This window comes from Coffea arabica, chromosome 4c (assembly GCF_036785885.1).
Source record: "Coffea arabica cultivar ET-39 chromosome 4c, Coffea Arabica ET-39 HiFi, whole genome shotgun sequence".
NCBI classification, from domain to species: domain Eukaryota; kingdom Viridiplantae; phylum Streptophyta; class Magnoliopsida; order Gentianales; family Rubiaceae; genus Coffea; species Coffea arabica.
The window spans coordinates 13,921,097-13,935,329 of NC_092316.1; the positions used below are offsets into that span (position 1 = coordinate 13,921,097).

Below are 14,233 nucleotides of genomic sequence, written 5' to 3' on the forward strand. Positions count from 1 at the left end.
AAAGGTAGTTACTTTAACACTTTTTAGGATGTGATATATGTCAGATAAAAGGTAATTAAAAAACGTGTAGAAAGAATATTAGGAAATTTTTTTAAAAAAATTAGCAATCCAAATAAGGCCAAATTGTAACTCATATTATGCTTGGAAAGCTTCATTATCTATTACTTTATGAATGTTTTGAAAACTTTAAATTTTGTGTCGACTATATATTTAGAAAAATTTGTCATTTGTTTTAACAACATCAACATTAAATCGATTATATTATCAAATTAGTTAAAATATATCATTAAAATGCTAGACTATTTTTAGCATAGATTAGTAGGTAGATTTGGAAAAATAATGCATCATATAAAAACTCTTTTAATTGTATAAAATGTTTAACGGGTTATATGGGTCGGGAAGTTATAACATGACAGGATACAACATAAAAGTCTAATGGATTAGGTTAGGATTAAGATTTTCTGATACGAACACGATAACGACATGACATGTTAAGTATTTGACACGATTCATTGCCATGCTAGATCCACTTATTCAAGGAACTCTCTTTGGTGGTTCCCTTTGTGTAGTTTAGACTTTTAGTTTAAAAGATGGGAAAGACAATTCCAAATATTAATATAACCTGAATGCAATTCAGTCTTGACAAGGAAAAATTCAAATACAGATAGGCTTATACATGAAAAAGGAAAAATTAGTGCGCAAAATCAAATCTGCATTACATTCGTTTGAAAAAAGATCACTAATTAGTTGCCACAAATTCGTGGAACTGTCCATGATTGTGGCTTGGCTGTCCTTTCTTCAATTGGCAATGCCATGTATTTCTTCCAATCCTCAATTGACATCCTAAGATCATGAATCTTATCTGAACCAACACAACAATTTGCATGCATTGTGCAAACAAGATTAAGATCTTTACTTGGCTCACAAAATCCACCAAAGAAAGCTGTGTACAAGAACTCAATCTCGAGTCCAATTTTATTTATGAGAGGATCACGCCTTATCCCATTAAACACGTCTTGATCATTCCTACCTGGAATTCTGTCCTTTGATTTGAACCAAAACTTGTAAAACTTGATAGTTTTTTTCATTTGATTTAACATAGTAGAAGCCTGTATTTGCAATGTTGTTCGAATCAGTAGAGTTATCCCCGTAGTGATCACTTGAAACTTGAATATCTGCATCTCCATAAAAATGTGGAAATGGATCTCGAAGCCACAATATATTGACATCCTGTTGAAAAGAGTAGAAAAAATTACCAACAAAAATTTCAGCTAATAACTTAAATAATACATATCAAATCATCTTAGCACATTTAAACATTGACCCTTTTTTTTTTGGTCTCTTAATAAGAGCAAATGACATAAAGTTGGTTTTTCAAGCATAGCCTTGTATATTCTCCGAAGAAGAATAAAAATAGCAATGTTTCTTTAATTAAATCTACGCAAAATAATAATAATGACATAAATAATCCCATAAATCCCAATATTTATGAAATTTCAAGTAAAAAAACACAAAATTCTGGTGTATAACTCTTATCACTATACTATAGTAAACCAAACCGATGTTTTTTTCCCCAAATTTGGTGCAACTTCAACTCTTAATGTGGATCAATAACATTGAAAGTCACACCCAATTCTGATTGATGCATGATATATAAGACGAATTAAATCCATACACCTTTATTTCAAATCCATACTTTTAATACATTGATAACTTGTATTATTAGCGTCGAAATATGATATTAGAGGGTGTAAATTGAATCCCTCTCAACAGGTACTTCAATTTCTATTAAGAAAAAAAAAGATTGTTTTTGAAGGTCAAGTTAAATGAGAATACCGTGACAATGAAGCTGTATCCCATCTGAAGAACAATCTGCAAAAACTCCATCCTCCTCCACATCATCTTCAAATAATCTGGTGTCATAAAATTTGCCTCACCAGCAAATCAACCCCTTTTGTGCCAAGTGTATAGCAATGGGAATATGCCTTTTCTGACACAAGAGCCTTTGGGTTCCATTTCCAATTTTGAAGCTCTCAAGAAAGAGATCAAATACTGAGTTTGAAGCTATCCATGCTGCATTTAGTGTTGCTATTATGACAGTTTTGTTTGCCATAGCTGCTTTGTCTAATACTTTATCCAACTGGCTTTCTTCATTTTCTTGATTGACCTTTAATTAAAAATAATAATAATGAGATCCAACTTGTCTTAGAAATCGGCTTTGCTAGATATAATTAATCTTTAAGATTTTGCTAATCAATGCCCTTAAGCATTCTAATCGTAATTGGTTTTATGTGTTACTCTGGTTAAAACACATAAGTTTGGGTGTATATTATGCCGCAACGGATCTTCTGTCCCACACCCTGTGCCACTCTCTGTCCCACTTTTTATTATATTGCTATTTCTCATTCATAAACATCATGTTTTAGTTCTTTTTTGCTTCCTTATGATCCAATAACTATTAATTAAGTAAAAAATAAATACAACACTTTCAAAAAAACAATATATAATAGAAAATTAAAAAATACAGCAGAAAATTCATAAAAAATCTCATTTTTTATGTATTTTGATTTTTTGAGTTTGTTAAATTTTGTGTATTACTCAATTAATAGTTATTGGATCATAAGGAAGCAAAAAAGAATTAAAACATGATGTTTATGAATGAGAAATAACAATATAATAAAAAGTGGGACAGAGAGTGGCACAGGGTGTGGGACAGAAGATCCATTGCGATATTATGCACACTCAGGTCGATTCCACTTACTTTTATTTTTCTTTTCAATTTAATTTTGTTTTTCATTAATATAACACTTTGGGTCCTAGTTTAAGTTATACCATAGAAGAATTAGTTAAAAATCCTTGATTGTATATTAGCAGGATACGAGACAACAAATCATGACATTTGTCAGTTGATTTTATTCAACATTAAAAAAGATGGAAGTATAAGTGAGAAATCTAGATTCTTTTAGCTAAATCAATCATCAAAATCTGAATTTATTTCCAAGTCAATTTTTCAGTTAATAAAGAAATCTAAGATGCTCACAACTACGAGACATTTTTTTTTTCAAGAACACATGACTTGCCACCACTATATCACGTTCATTATCCTCTTGCTTAAAATACATTTCCTAAACGAAAATTTTAAAATTAACCCTTGGAAATAATTAGTTGTGGACCTTTGGTAGCTTTGGTAAACTATACTTCATAACTTGCAGCAGTCATTAATTGGGGGTGTACCTTTATTGACTTTCACTGCTGTATAGGACTCTCTAGAATTAAAAAAAAAAAAAAAAAGAAGAAGAAAACAACAGAAAAAAATGCAATTATATGAGCATAAAATAACTAAAATCACACTGAACCTTGAGTAATGGAGGCCAAGCTTGCCGGAATTGGCTCCTTTTTTTAATTTTTTAAGGAGGGAATAGACATTTTGCATGAGAGGATGTAATACACATGTAATATTTGAACACATACAATTTTGAATTGTGAGATAAATGAAAATGTTAAATATAATGGTTAAGTTTAGTCAGGTTAATAGAAAACTGTGGCCCTCTTTGGTTTAGAATTTTTAGAAGTAAGAAAGCTTATTAAATCACTGTTAAGCCTTTCCAGGTTTAGCTAGATGTTATTTTAATACAAAAATGTTCGACTATCCTTAATTTTTAAGACATGAGTGGAAATTTAAAAAAATAAAAAAATTATGAACAGCTAGGTGAATATACGACCTTGAAACATACAATTGGAAAACTTTTTTAAGTTATGGTGTCTCAATGGGCTTAGTCTTGTCCTACATGAGAAAGTAAATTGTTTTTCCATAAAATAAGTAGCTTTTACTATGAGCGATCCAAATGAATATCTCTTAACAATTCAAAAATACGTAATTAATTTGCATAACGGATCAGGAAAAAAAAATTAATCGAAATAAACTGAACCTACAGTTTTACATGCAATTAAGGCAACCACCAAGTGATTAATGAATAGTTATATGCTCATAGTGTTTATTTGCGTTATAAGTACTTTAGCTTGAGGTAAGATGATTAAGTTCAATTAGGCAAAATAGAGTACACAACATTCACATAAAATTCACTTGTACGTGTGCGTATTGGATGAATAGACACACTACTATGCTTGAGTGTTGAATCTATGTATGAAGATATGTGATTGTCGAAAAAACTATACAAATATATGCAAGCTACAAGGCATATACTTAGATAAACTAGGTTTGCCAGCAATAGACAAATTAAGTGATCAAAATTGAATCAAATCACCTATCTGAGATACCAAACACATAAAAGAATGCTACATGATATATAGTTTGATTGAATCTTGATTATAAAGTGTACCATAAGCTGGTAGGTTGTTCATAGTAAGCACTTTTCCTGCTTGTATAAGTTTGGACGAGTTGACTTACCAGTGAAGGTAGGGTTTCTTGTGTAATGTTCCTTGGAGAAGATAAATCTGACATACTACTTGTCTTATTAGCTATCTCAGATCCATTTTGTTGTAAGAATTCATCAGGTGAGTCAGAAGAATTTCCAAGCTCTAAATCCAAAGAAGGTTGGTTTGTTTTTTCAGAGCCCTGAGACAGACTTGACAATGGATTCGGCCAAGCGATAGAGAAGCATTGATTACTATGAGCAGAACTGTAGAGAACAAAGCATGCCACAGCTGCAGCAATGTGCATCAGAGAAATTCTAATGATACTTTTACAGGGCATGAGGAGATGATAATCCCGGTGGTTGTTGGTGCTTTTCCTGTTCTTCTCGTGGGGGCGGTGGTCGGGATGGTGGCAGGTATTTAATGGTGATATTTGATCGTCATTATCATTGCTCTTGGAAGCACTTCTACCACCTCCTGAGTCCATCTTAAACACTTGAAGAAACTTTATGCTTCTGTGGCAAATGGCAATATAAAATTGCCATTGCTTCTTCTTTATGTATTGAATTTGTTTTCTTTTTTGTTTTACCCTCTCACCTCCTCCATATCTTTCCACCTCCAACTGTCAGGTACAAGATTCAAACCCTAAACTTAATAGCGCAGAGAATTCTAAGAACCCTTTTCTAACTACTTGGTATATGTATTGAACAAGAATATGAAGCATTAGAGAGCCAAAAGTCTATACAATTAAGGCCTAGCTCAAGAAGTGATGAATGTTTTAGTCCTATCAATGAATTGAACTGGGTTGGGGTGACAATCCTTGACTAGGTCTTGGTTTTTTACCTAAACCTAGAGTTTCAAGGTGGGGAAGGAATTGCACCTAGAGGTTATGTTTGTTCAGGAAAAACAATAAAGTAAAAAAGAGGTTAGCTTATGCACCAGTCCTCATATTTCTCTTCCTAAGTAATCTTCATGTTTTGTTGTTTAGGGACCAAACCTCAAAAATAGGCTTTCTATAGAAGTATTTTTTCATGAAAAAATATTAAGGTCCAACTATAAAAGGACCAGCCAATGCAACATGTATTGAAGAGCACATAAAAATAGACTTTTAAGTGTGGAATTTTTTGTCAAGCATTCTAGCATTAATAATTGTCATCATTTTTGTGTACCACCAAGACTTGTCAGGTCCATCCTACAAAAGATAGGTATTAAAGATAAAAGTGGTTCACTTATATTAGTTTTTATTAATGCTTATTTCTTACTTCACAAATCTGCATCCGCAAGACCACAATCACAAAAATTGAACTTCGTTAACAATGATTGAAATACATCCCTGTTGTCTCTGTCTCTGAGCCATAGAAAACTGCATCTGCAACACACATTTCGAAGTATCAGAGCGATGATCTCCAGTCGTGTTTCTCTTCTTTCCTTACTTATGAAACATGGTTCCTTGGAATATTTAAAAGAAATGCTCTTTACATAATGCTGGTAAAGAGTATGTGAACAAAAAGAACAAAAAAAAAACTAATTCCGAAGGATAATTACCCCTTTAAATGATTTAAAGATCATGTTATTCAATAGCCATAGACCAGAGCATGATAGTTGTCAAAGGTAAAGCTATACTTCCATTACCCAAAATGAAATTAGACACAATTGAAGCCATTTAGAACTAGTAATAATGTCTGAAATTGGGTCAATACCAGTTAAGTGCATTAGATAAACTTGGACTTGAGTACAACTTGTATGTGCAGCAGCACATAATAATCAGTCACATTTTTCTCTGAACTCATATATAACAGCTTTTACCATCAGATACCAAGACACCACAAAAATGGCACCTCCCTAGTGGTCTGACTTCATTCTACATAGCCAAATGACAGCACCCAAAATTAGATGTATGTTTTAAAGAAGATTTCTAGATATGACCAAGACTAATTTGTCGAAGCAAAATCACGCTCAACCTTGAACTTCTCAGTCAAAGCGCCAACCAACTGCTCAGAAGATTCTGATGGAGAAAGAAGAAACGGAAATCTGTCATTCAACTCAATTGAACTTGACCAGAATTGTCCTCCCTCAGCCCAAAGGGCATGAACATAATTTATATAGCCCGCCGAAGATCTTAGCATTTATAGCAGGCTGACCATTCATTTATCAAGCTCAAAGGTGGAATAACAATTCTTCTTTTGTTCACTAAGTACTCACCGTGCAGCTCCCCAAAAGGTTATCGAAGACACCTCATCAAATATAGTTAAAAACTTTTGGAAGAGCTTTATTCACTGGACTCTCTTCAGCAGTCTCTCAACCAGAAATTTCTGCTGCACTGCACTCAATGACTCGGATTTCATAATTGCATTTGCAACAAGAATTAAATTTGCTGGAGATTCAGCATTTACCTAGAGAAACACGTGGAGTGTTAGAAGACATTAATGAATGGACAACTGATGAAAAGAATCATGATAAACAAGATGCAACAAACGGATTCATAAGACACATACCCAAACACGGCCATTTAAACCAACTGCTATCTCAAAGGAGAGGTTTTTCCCAAAAGCCTCTAGCACAGGACATGTTGGAGAACTGAGCAGCCTGCAGTAAAGGTAGAAATCAGCCACCAACTAATTTATTCAAGCAATAAATTGCAGAGGAACACTGCATTACGGAAGTCAATTTTGCATGTCAGATATTCTATATGTGAGAATAAAAATAAAAAGTGCCTTATTCAAAATCCCAATGATAACATTCCCTAATTCTAGTAGAGGAGGACAACATCTTACATTCTTGATAAGCCAGTTGATGATTCAAACATATAACCATCTTTGAGACGGCCAAATTCAGCAGCCTTTCCACTAGCTACAAATTCAAAACATAAAACAAAAAAAAAATCAAGGAAAAAGCCATTTTGTATTGAAAATTATCAGGAGAAATAATCAGTTCAGCAAAGTCACAAAAATTAAATGTGCCACAATTATGGCTATTAGTTTCTACAAACCATCCATGCATGAAAGCTCAGGGTTCATCCCAACATTTGCCTTGACAACACGGACATAAAGTAGAGTACCAACCTGGAAATAACAGCAAGTTTAAGCAACCTGGAAAAATATGTGCTAATATGCACGCATGTATGAGTGTATGCAAGCATTTTAAAATTAAAAGTATAGTATAAGCTTATATTTTACTCGTTGTCACTTTATATTACACCAAGCAATCACCAAGGATAAAAAAAAGACGAAAGGAATTGGCCCAAGCATGCAGGAGTATAATATGACTTATACTATTACTGAATGTAAATCATACACCACATGTGGCAATGTACAAAATGCTTTAGGCTCCTTCCACACGAAGAAAAGACGGAAACAAAGAAAGAAAAATGGAAACTAGTCTTTTCCACTCCACATAACAGCAGAAAATTGATCCTTCGTCTGAATAATATGTTGGCTATACCATGTTAGTAGAAGTGTATAGCAGAATATAAAAATGCACCCATAATTGAAACTAGGCCGCCATCAAAGTGAATAATTTGCCAAATGAACTTCCTCAGAAAGAAGAAAGGTTCAGAATTCCAAAATATTATAATACATCTTTGCTGGATAAATATTAATTAAACATTATTTACAAGAGGGTAACATTATGAATTTCCTCTGCAGAAAGAATATAAAATACAATTACATCTTTTCCAATTTCAATCATACAACTTAGGAGAGAGAATGTCTTCCCAAAATAATTGTCTGAGTTTTGAATTTTTCACGATACACTAAATAGTCTGAAAAACAGCCTCCAATGTTGACAAAAGTAAAAGCTGTTTTTAACTTAATTATGGCATTTAAATTTATTAAGTTCGAAGATGCATATATGTATAAAAATATATAGTGTTATTCTTCTTAGTTGATATTTCATTACTAGAAAATGAAGAACTCGATATGTAATGCAACACTTAACTCCAAAAAAATAATAAGATAAAATAAAATAAAAATCAAACCTCAAATTTTGGTATGTTCCTCCTTGTTCCACCTTCAAATGCAAGTACAGGCAAAAATGCCAAAGTTGGTCCTTTAATGTCCACAAGAAAGTTCTGCCATGACAGTTATGGTCAAAAACTAAGTGCTTAAAGAGGAAGAGTGACAGTGAGGCCATCAAATGTATACATGCATCTAAAGTTTGTATACATATATGATTGCTCTTTAGTAGATACAAGTTGTGGAATCATAACCATGTTATAGATATACAAACCTCACTAGTTGTGGTCTCAAGAAATGATATGGGCACGGCAAGAATTTTATCAGATTGTTTCTCTAGATGCAAGTAGAAGCAAAATTTTTCTAATTGTGATCATAATATGTGGCAGGAAACCAGGAGAAGAATCTTTCAGGAAAGGGGAAATAAATCAGTAAGAGATCTTCTGTTGTATAGTGGAAAGCCATGCTACAAGGAATGACCATAATGGCAAGGATAGTTACATGCCCAACAATCTGGAGAACAAGAAGCAAAAGAGAAGGCTATTGGATTATCTTTGTAATGTGATCCTATTAACTCTAATTTGGCTGTTGTGGCATTGTAAGGATAGAAAATCCTTTTGAGAAAAAAAATCTCCAAATTCAGCAGAGTTGGAAGAGTGGAAAACTCAATCATTTCAAAATATATGTGAATGCATTTTTGAAATTCACTGTCATGCTTGACCTGTAATTTCTAATTTACTTCTTGTATGGACAATGTTGAAAGCCTTCTATTCAATTCCTCAGCACATATATTTTTCATTTCAGCAGAATTAATGGGAAGGAATACCTACTTAATGTTCAAACTCATTTCTTCTATTGAAGAATGAAGTTTACACTCCTCTTTTATTGTCATTTGGTTCCCCCTTGAGAAAAAGAGAACAGTCCAAATAAAGGGACCTATATGCATATGCATGTATGCCATAAATCTGAAGGATAAACAAAATTGCCTGATGATTATGAACCTAAAACTGGATGTGTTTTGGCTCATTAGCATATTTTCTCATAAAACAAAACTTCTACAACAAGTTTAGGGAAGAGAGGAAAGAGTAAATTTCACTGACAAGATAAATGCAGGTTTAATGAAAGCCAAACAAAAGAAATATGGAGTGCTTACATCTGATCTAGAATCTACCACAATCCCAAGAACTGTATCTCCAGCGCAAGGTACATACTGCAAAAAAGAGTGCTCAAATGAAATTCAAAACGTTTTTATGATAAACACAAGAAAGTTTTCTTAGACAAGAATCTAAAAGCAAACAGTTTCTCAAACTGAACATCATATTCTTAAACTGATCATCATATCCTGTCGTGGTAACAGTAAAATGACATGGAAAGTTAAAGATTCAAGAGCGCCATCCTTTAGTATTTGTATTCTACAAATAAATTATCAGCTGAAAATCTCATACCAAGCACTTGTAGATATCATTTAGAAAATAAAGAGGCAAGTACGAAAAGTGGATGGAAAAAGAAAAAAGAAACACTAAGAACATTGAGTTCATTAGCGATGACTTTTTCAGTGGGAAGGATTCAACTACATAACCACATAGCCATTGGGGTAAAACTAGAGACATCAAACTCTGACACCAGACATGTAGCTAGTTTCCCAACTTAAGAACCCAATTATCAGCTAAGACATTAGACATATCATCTTCACTAAATGTAACCATTATCATAGTGCATTATGAACCAGAACACACTTATAAAGAAGAGAAAGGGATTGCAATGATGCATAACATCACCCTTCCATATTCTTTGCCACCATGAAGCCCTCAATCCTTCCCAGTTACTCAACTTTTGCACTATGTTGCATAATACTTCCATCAATATAATGGATAAAAAGGGAAGAGAGGAATCCCTTGCCTTAAACCTGTATAGTTATCATATAGATCCTTGGTATCCATTCAGACTGGCTTGTAATCTGATGGTACAGATACAAAAGCAAATCACTGGACCTACTCTTACTGATTCCTTTGCAGCATTAGGCTTTGAAGTTTCCAAATTATGCAGTCAACTCACCCCCCCCCCCCCTTTCCCATCAAATATCCACTTTGACGGAACATAATACACTTAGGTTATAGGTATCAATGAAGACATCCCTAGATAGTTTGTACACAAAATAAGATCTGTAAAGAAACATACATGCATAAAGTTAACAAGAACATTTTCGTGTCAGTTCAAAACTTAATATTTCAAGTACCCAAACAAGTTTATTTCTTGAGAGTTTGAAAACCTTGCCTAGTCTTCTTTTATATGACAAAAACCGGGGCAACAGGGCAGTTAAGAACGCGGCAGCCCAGATGTTCCCAGGAAACCAATACACATGCACATACTGCAAATAAGTTCATCTTCACCACATATAATAAAAAAAGGTTAAAGTGTTATGTCCATGCCTACCATATTCAATTAGGTATAGATAATTCCAAAGGGCTATCTGGAAATTTGGGAAAGAAACATGTATAAGTTATCCATATGGAACATTAAAGTCACCTACTTTACAAGTGATATCAAACTTTCTGTTACTACACAAATCAGATGCAAGTCAAAATATAATAAACAGTGCTCTAAACGATTACTAGTGTAGAACTCGATAGGATGTTCCGCCCATCCGCTCCATCTAGTAATCCTTTATCTAACAAATAAAACCAGGAGGTATATATGCTGAAACTGTGTCATAGCCATGCAGTGATCACCGAAAAAAAAAAGCACAGCCTTTATGTTACTATATTCTCTTCTAATGAAGATTTTACTTCAGAAATCTGAGTCCTAAGTGGCTTTATTAGATCACAACTTAGCATCAGCAATTCAATACTCCACTCAGGGGCCAACATTCACCTTCAACAAGATCATTGTAAATGCCATTAATGTGATGGACCAACAGGCTACTCAGTCTTGCTAAAATGACATTAGGCATAATACGCATATATATATATATCTATGTAGAATTTGAGTATTCTCAAACTATTAGATATTAGACCCACATAAACCTTATTCTGTAAATAAAGAAAAATGTAGTTTCAGGAAATACAAGGACATATGATAAGATATGGTGGCCAGGATTATCATGTTTAAAATGTTTTAATGATTTGAAACAAATTCTCCCACAACTGATAAAAGAAGAGCAAAAATTCTCCTAATTGAAAACACTTTAACTAGCCACTTTGCACATAATAAAAAGTATTCATCTATTGAAATAAAGTCCACAACATCAGCCTTTCTCAGCAAGCTCATATCTGAGAAATTTAAGCACAAAACTTACCCTTTTCTGAGAGCTTTCAACCCAATACTTATTTGGCTTTGCAAACCTGAGCACTCCCGCTTTTATGGCTGATATAGCATCACCATCCTGAAAATGATAGCAATGCAGCTTAAGTTCTCATTTCCATTCTCTTTCTGCATCTTCACTTAGAATTTTGGGCTCAGGCCACGACGGTTTTTAATAGAGTTGAAGTTGATTTAATCTACTTCTCGAAAAATTTAAAATTTAATGAACAAGACAACAACAGCAAAGGCAAAAGACACTTTTTGAGCTTCTGGAAACCTTAAATTCAGCTTGCCCATGAATAGGCAAAAAAACCAAATATTTTAGCATATCATGATTGCCAAAAAAAAAAAAAATTACAATTAGCTTGAAAGAATATAATGCAAAACTGAACAAAACAGGATCAGATTTTTTTTGGGTCAATTTCTTATCTTTTCCTTTCCTTCTTCTAATATTGCGGGTTCTTTTGACTGATTACTAGATTTTCAATAATTTCGCAATTAAATAAATTAATCAAAATCGAAATTAAACCACAATAAATTAGGCAGAAAAGAATTGACATTAAAAATCCAAAAATTCGATCAACATAATTGAGAGGGGTAAAGAAAAACCCTAGTGAAAAAAAAAACCTGACGGAGGCCGCTGCCGAGCTTAATTGTTTGATTAGTCATTGTTGAAAGATCCAAAACCACATCTCCAGGAACCTTAGACCATCCCAACAAAAACAAGGAAATTAAAAATTTGCGATATTTAACTGAAAAATTGTATACACAATAATTGTACAAAAAAATATTAAAGAGAGTAGAAAAGACAACTCACCACTTGCTGATCGATGAAATTTGGCGGCGAACTTGAGGGTTTAGATTCCATCTTCCAACTTCAGTTTACAGAGGAGCAGTTCGATATGGTACGAGGTTTTGCGGTGTCAGTGTGTGATTGTGTACACAGGCAAAACCCAGTGGAAGAACAGCGCGGGAGGCAAATTGCAGGAGGGTTATTTGGTCATTTCAAATTTTTGAAGGTTGGGTTTTTTTTTGGGGTCAAAAAATTTTTTTTTGAAAAAAAAAAAAAGAAGAAGCGTTTAGCTTATTCTCATCTGATCTTAATTACTAATCATGATTAGGGACAGGGGACTAGGGTTCAAGCAAAAAAAAGTAAACACGAAGTCAATCAGAAATTGAAAAACGTGATAATCCGAAAATTGCAAAGCTATATGTCATGAATACATCAAAGCTGCGGATTTTCTAGCTTAATTCGCTCAACAGATCTTCCGTCACACCTCCTGCGTCACTCTTTATCTCACTTTTTATTATTTTGCTATTTTTCTTCTATAAGTATAATATTTTAGTTCTTTTTCATTTTCTTAAGATTGTTAACTATTAATTGAGAAATATACAAAATTTAAAGAACTCAAAAATTCAAAATGCATAAAAATAAAATTTATTTCACTAATTTTTTGCTATATTTTTTATTTTCTATTATATATTATTTTTGAGAATATTGTATTTATTTTTATTCAATTAATAGTTATTGCATCTTAAGAAAATGAAAAAGAATTAAAATATGATGTTTATAGAGGAGAAATAACAATATAATAAAGAGTCGAATAGAGAGTGCAATAAGGAGTGGAATAGAAAATCTATTGCAGTTGTTTCATTTGTAAAGGATAATAGGAGAGGAAAAATGCATATCCATAAATAAAACTCAATTTTTTTTCCCTTAGACTAACCTATCCTAATTAGAAAATAAAAAAGAGGAAAAAAAAGATATCCATCAATTCTGACTCTTTTTTCCAGTCGAGATGTATAGATGGTAATCATGAATATACAAAAAATGTGTAGAATTGTATATAAAAAAAAAATGACCTGCATATGTATCATGTGGTGATTTCAAGCTAAAACATGGTCAGAAAATTAGATTGGGATCAAATTTTGCTAATTTGAATTTGTAAGGGACATAAAAAAGTGAAGGACAAAAAAATTCATTTAGTAAAATGTGAAAGACATTTTGAACGAATTTTTCCAAATTTAATAGCAAAGTAATTTTTTAAAAATGAACGTCACCGTATTAAAAGTTGTTCTGTGGCATTGTCACTTGCCAAGACTCATTGAGAATTACTTCCTTTTATTATTATTATTATTATTATTATTATTATTGTTGTTGTTGTTGTTGTTATTATTATTACTACTACTACTAGTCTACTACTACTACTCTATTAAGGTCCTCTCGTGCATATTTTTTCTGTTAATGATAAAGCCCTTCTCTGGCAATTTATTGCTTAAAGGTGTTCAATATAATTGTTAACCTCTTTTAAGATACATAAAATTAAAAGTAAAGGAAGGAAAAACAGTCAATATAGATTTCTAATATTTGGGTATTAAAGAAGATCACAATAGCTATATACAGGGAATTGACTTGAGGAAAGTTGAAAAGAGACATCAAGTAGGTGGTTTTGTTAGCCTTTTTTATTGACATGTATCAACAGAGAATAAGGGGAACTTTGACTTGAATATTAATGTTAGTGACAACTAAAAGTTGTTTTGTTAGCCTTTTTGATTGAAATGTATCAATTAAAAGGACTAATTATACTTTGCACCACTCAAATCTG

General features: G+C 32.7%; 1 protein-coding gene and 1 pseudogene across 2 annotated transcripts; both read right to left on the minus strand.

Annotated features, from left to right (window-relative positions):
• Positions 1 to 704: 704 nt before the first annotated feature.
• LOC113739023 (uncharacterized protein At4g15970-like) lies at positions 705 to 4,861 on the minus strand (annotated as a pseudogene).
• Positions 4,862 to 6,062: 1,201 nt separating this feature from the next.
• Positions 6,063 to 12,611, minus strand: LOC113738529 (uncharacterized). Of its 2 annotated transcripts, XR_003460161.2 has the most exons (10): positions 12,445 to 12,611; positions 12,255 to 12,329; positions 11,623 to 11,709; positions 9,481 to 9,537; positions 8,351 to 8,443; positions 7,364 to 7,436; positions 7,149 to 7,224; positions 6,870 to 6,960; positions 6,577 to 6,767; positions 6,063 to 6,379 (listed from the first exon to the last, which is right to left on the minus strand). XR_003460161.2 is itself a non-coding variant. In XM_027265767.2 (9 exons), exons 1-9 carry the CDS (start codon positions 12,493 to 12,495, stop codon positions 6,648 to 6,650), a joined length of 723 nt encoding a protein of 240 aa, XP_027121568.1. In that variant the 5' UTR covers positions 12,496 to 12,611; the 3' UTR covers positions 6,063 to 6,647. The 2 variants fall into 2 exon arrangements, 1 of the variants encoding a protein (XP_027121568.1); XM_027265767.2 differs by having other exon boundaries at positions 6,063 to 6,767.
• Positions 12,612 to 14,233: the final 1,622 nt, after the last annotated feature.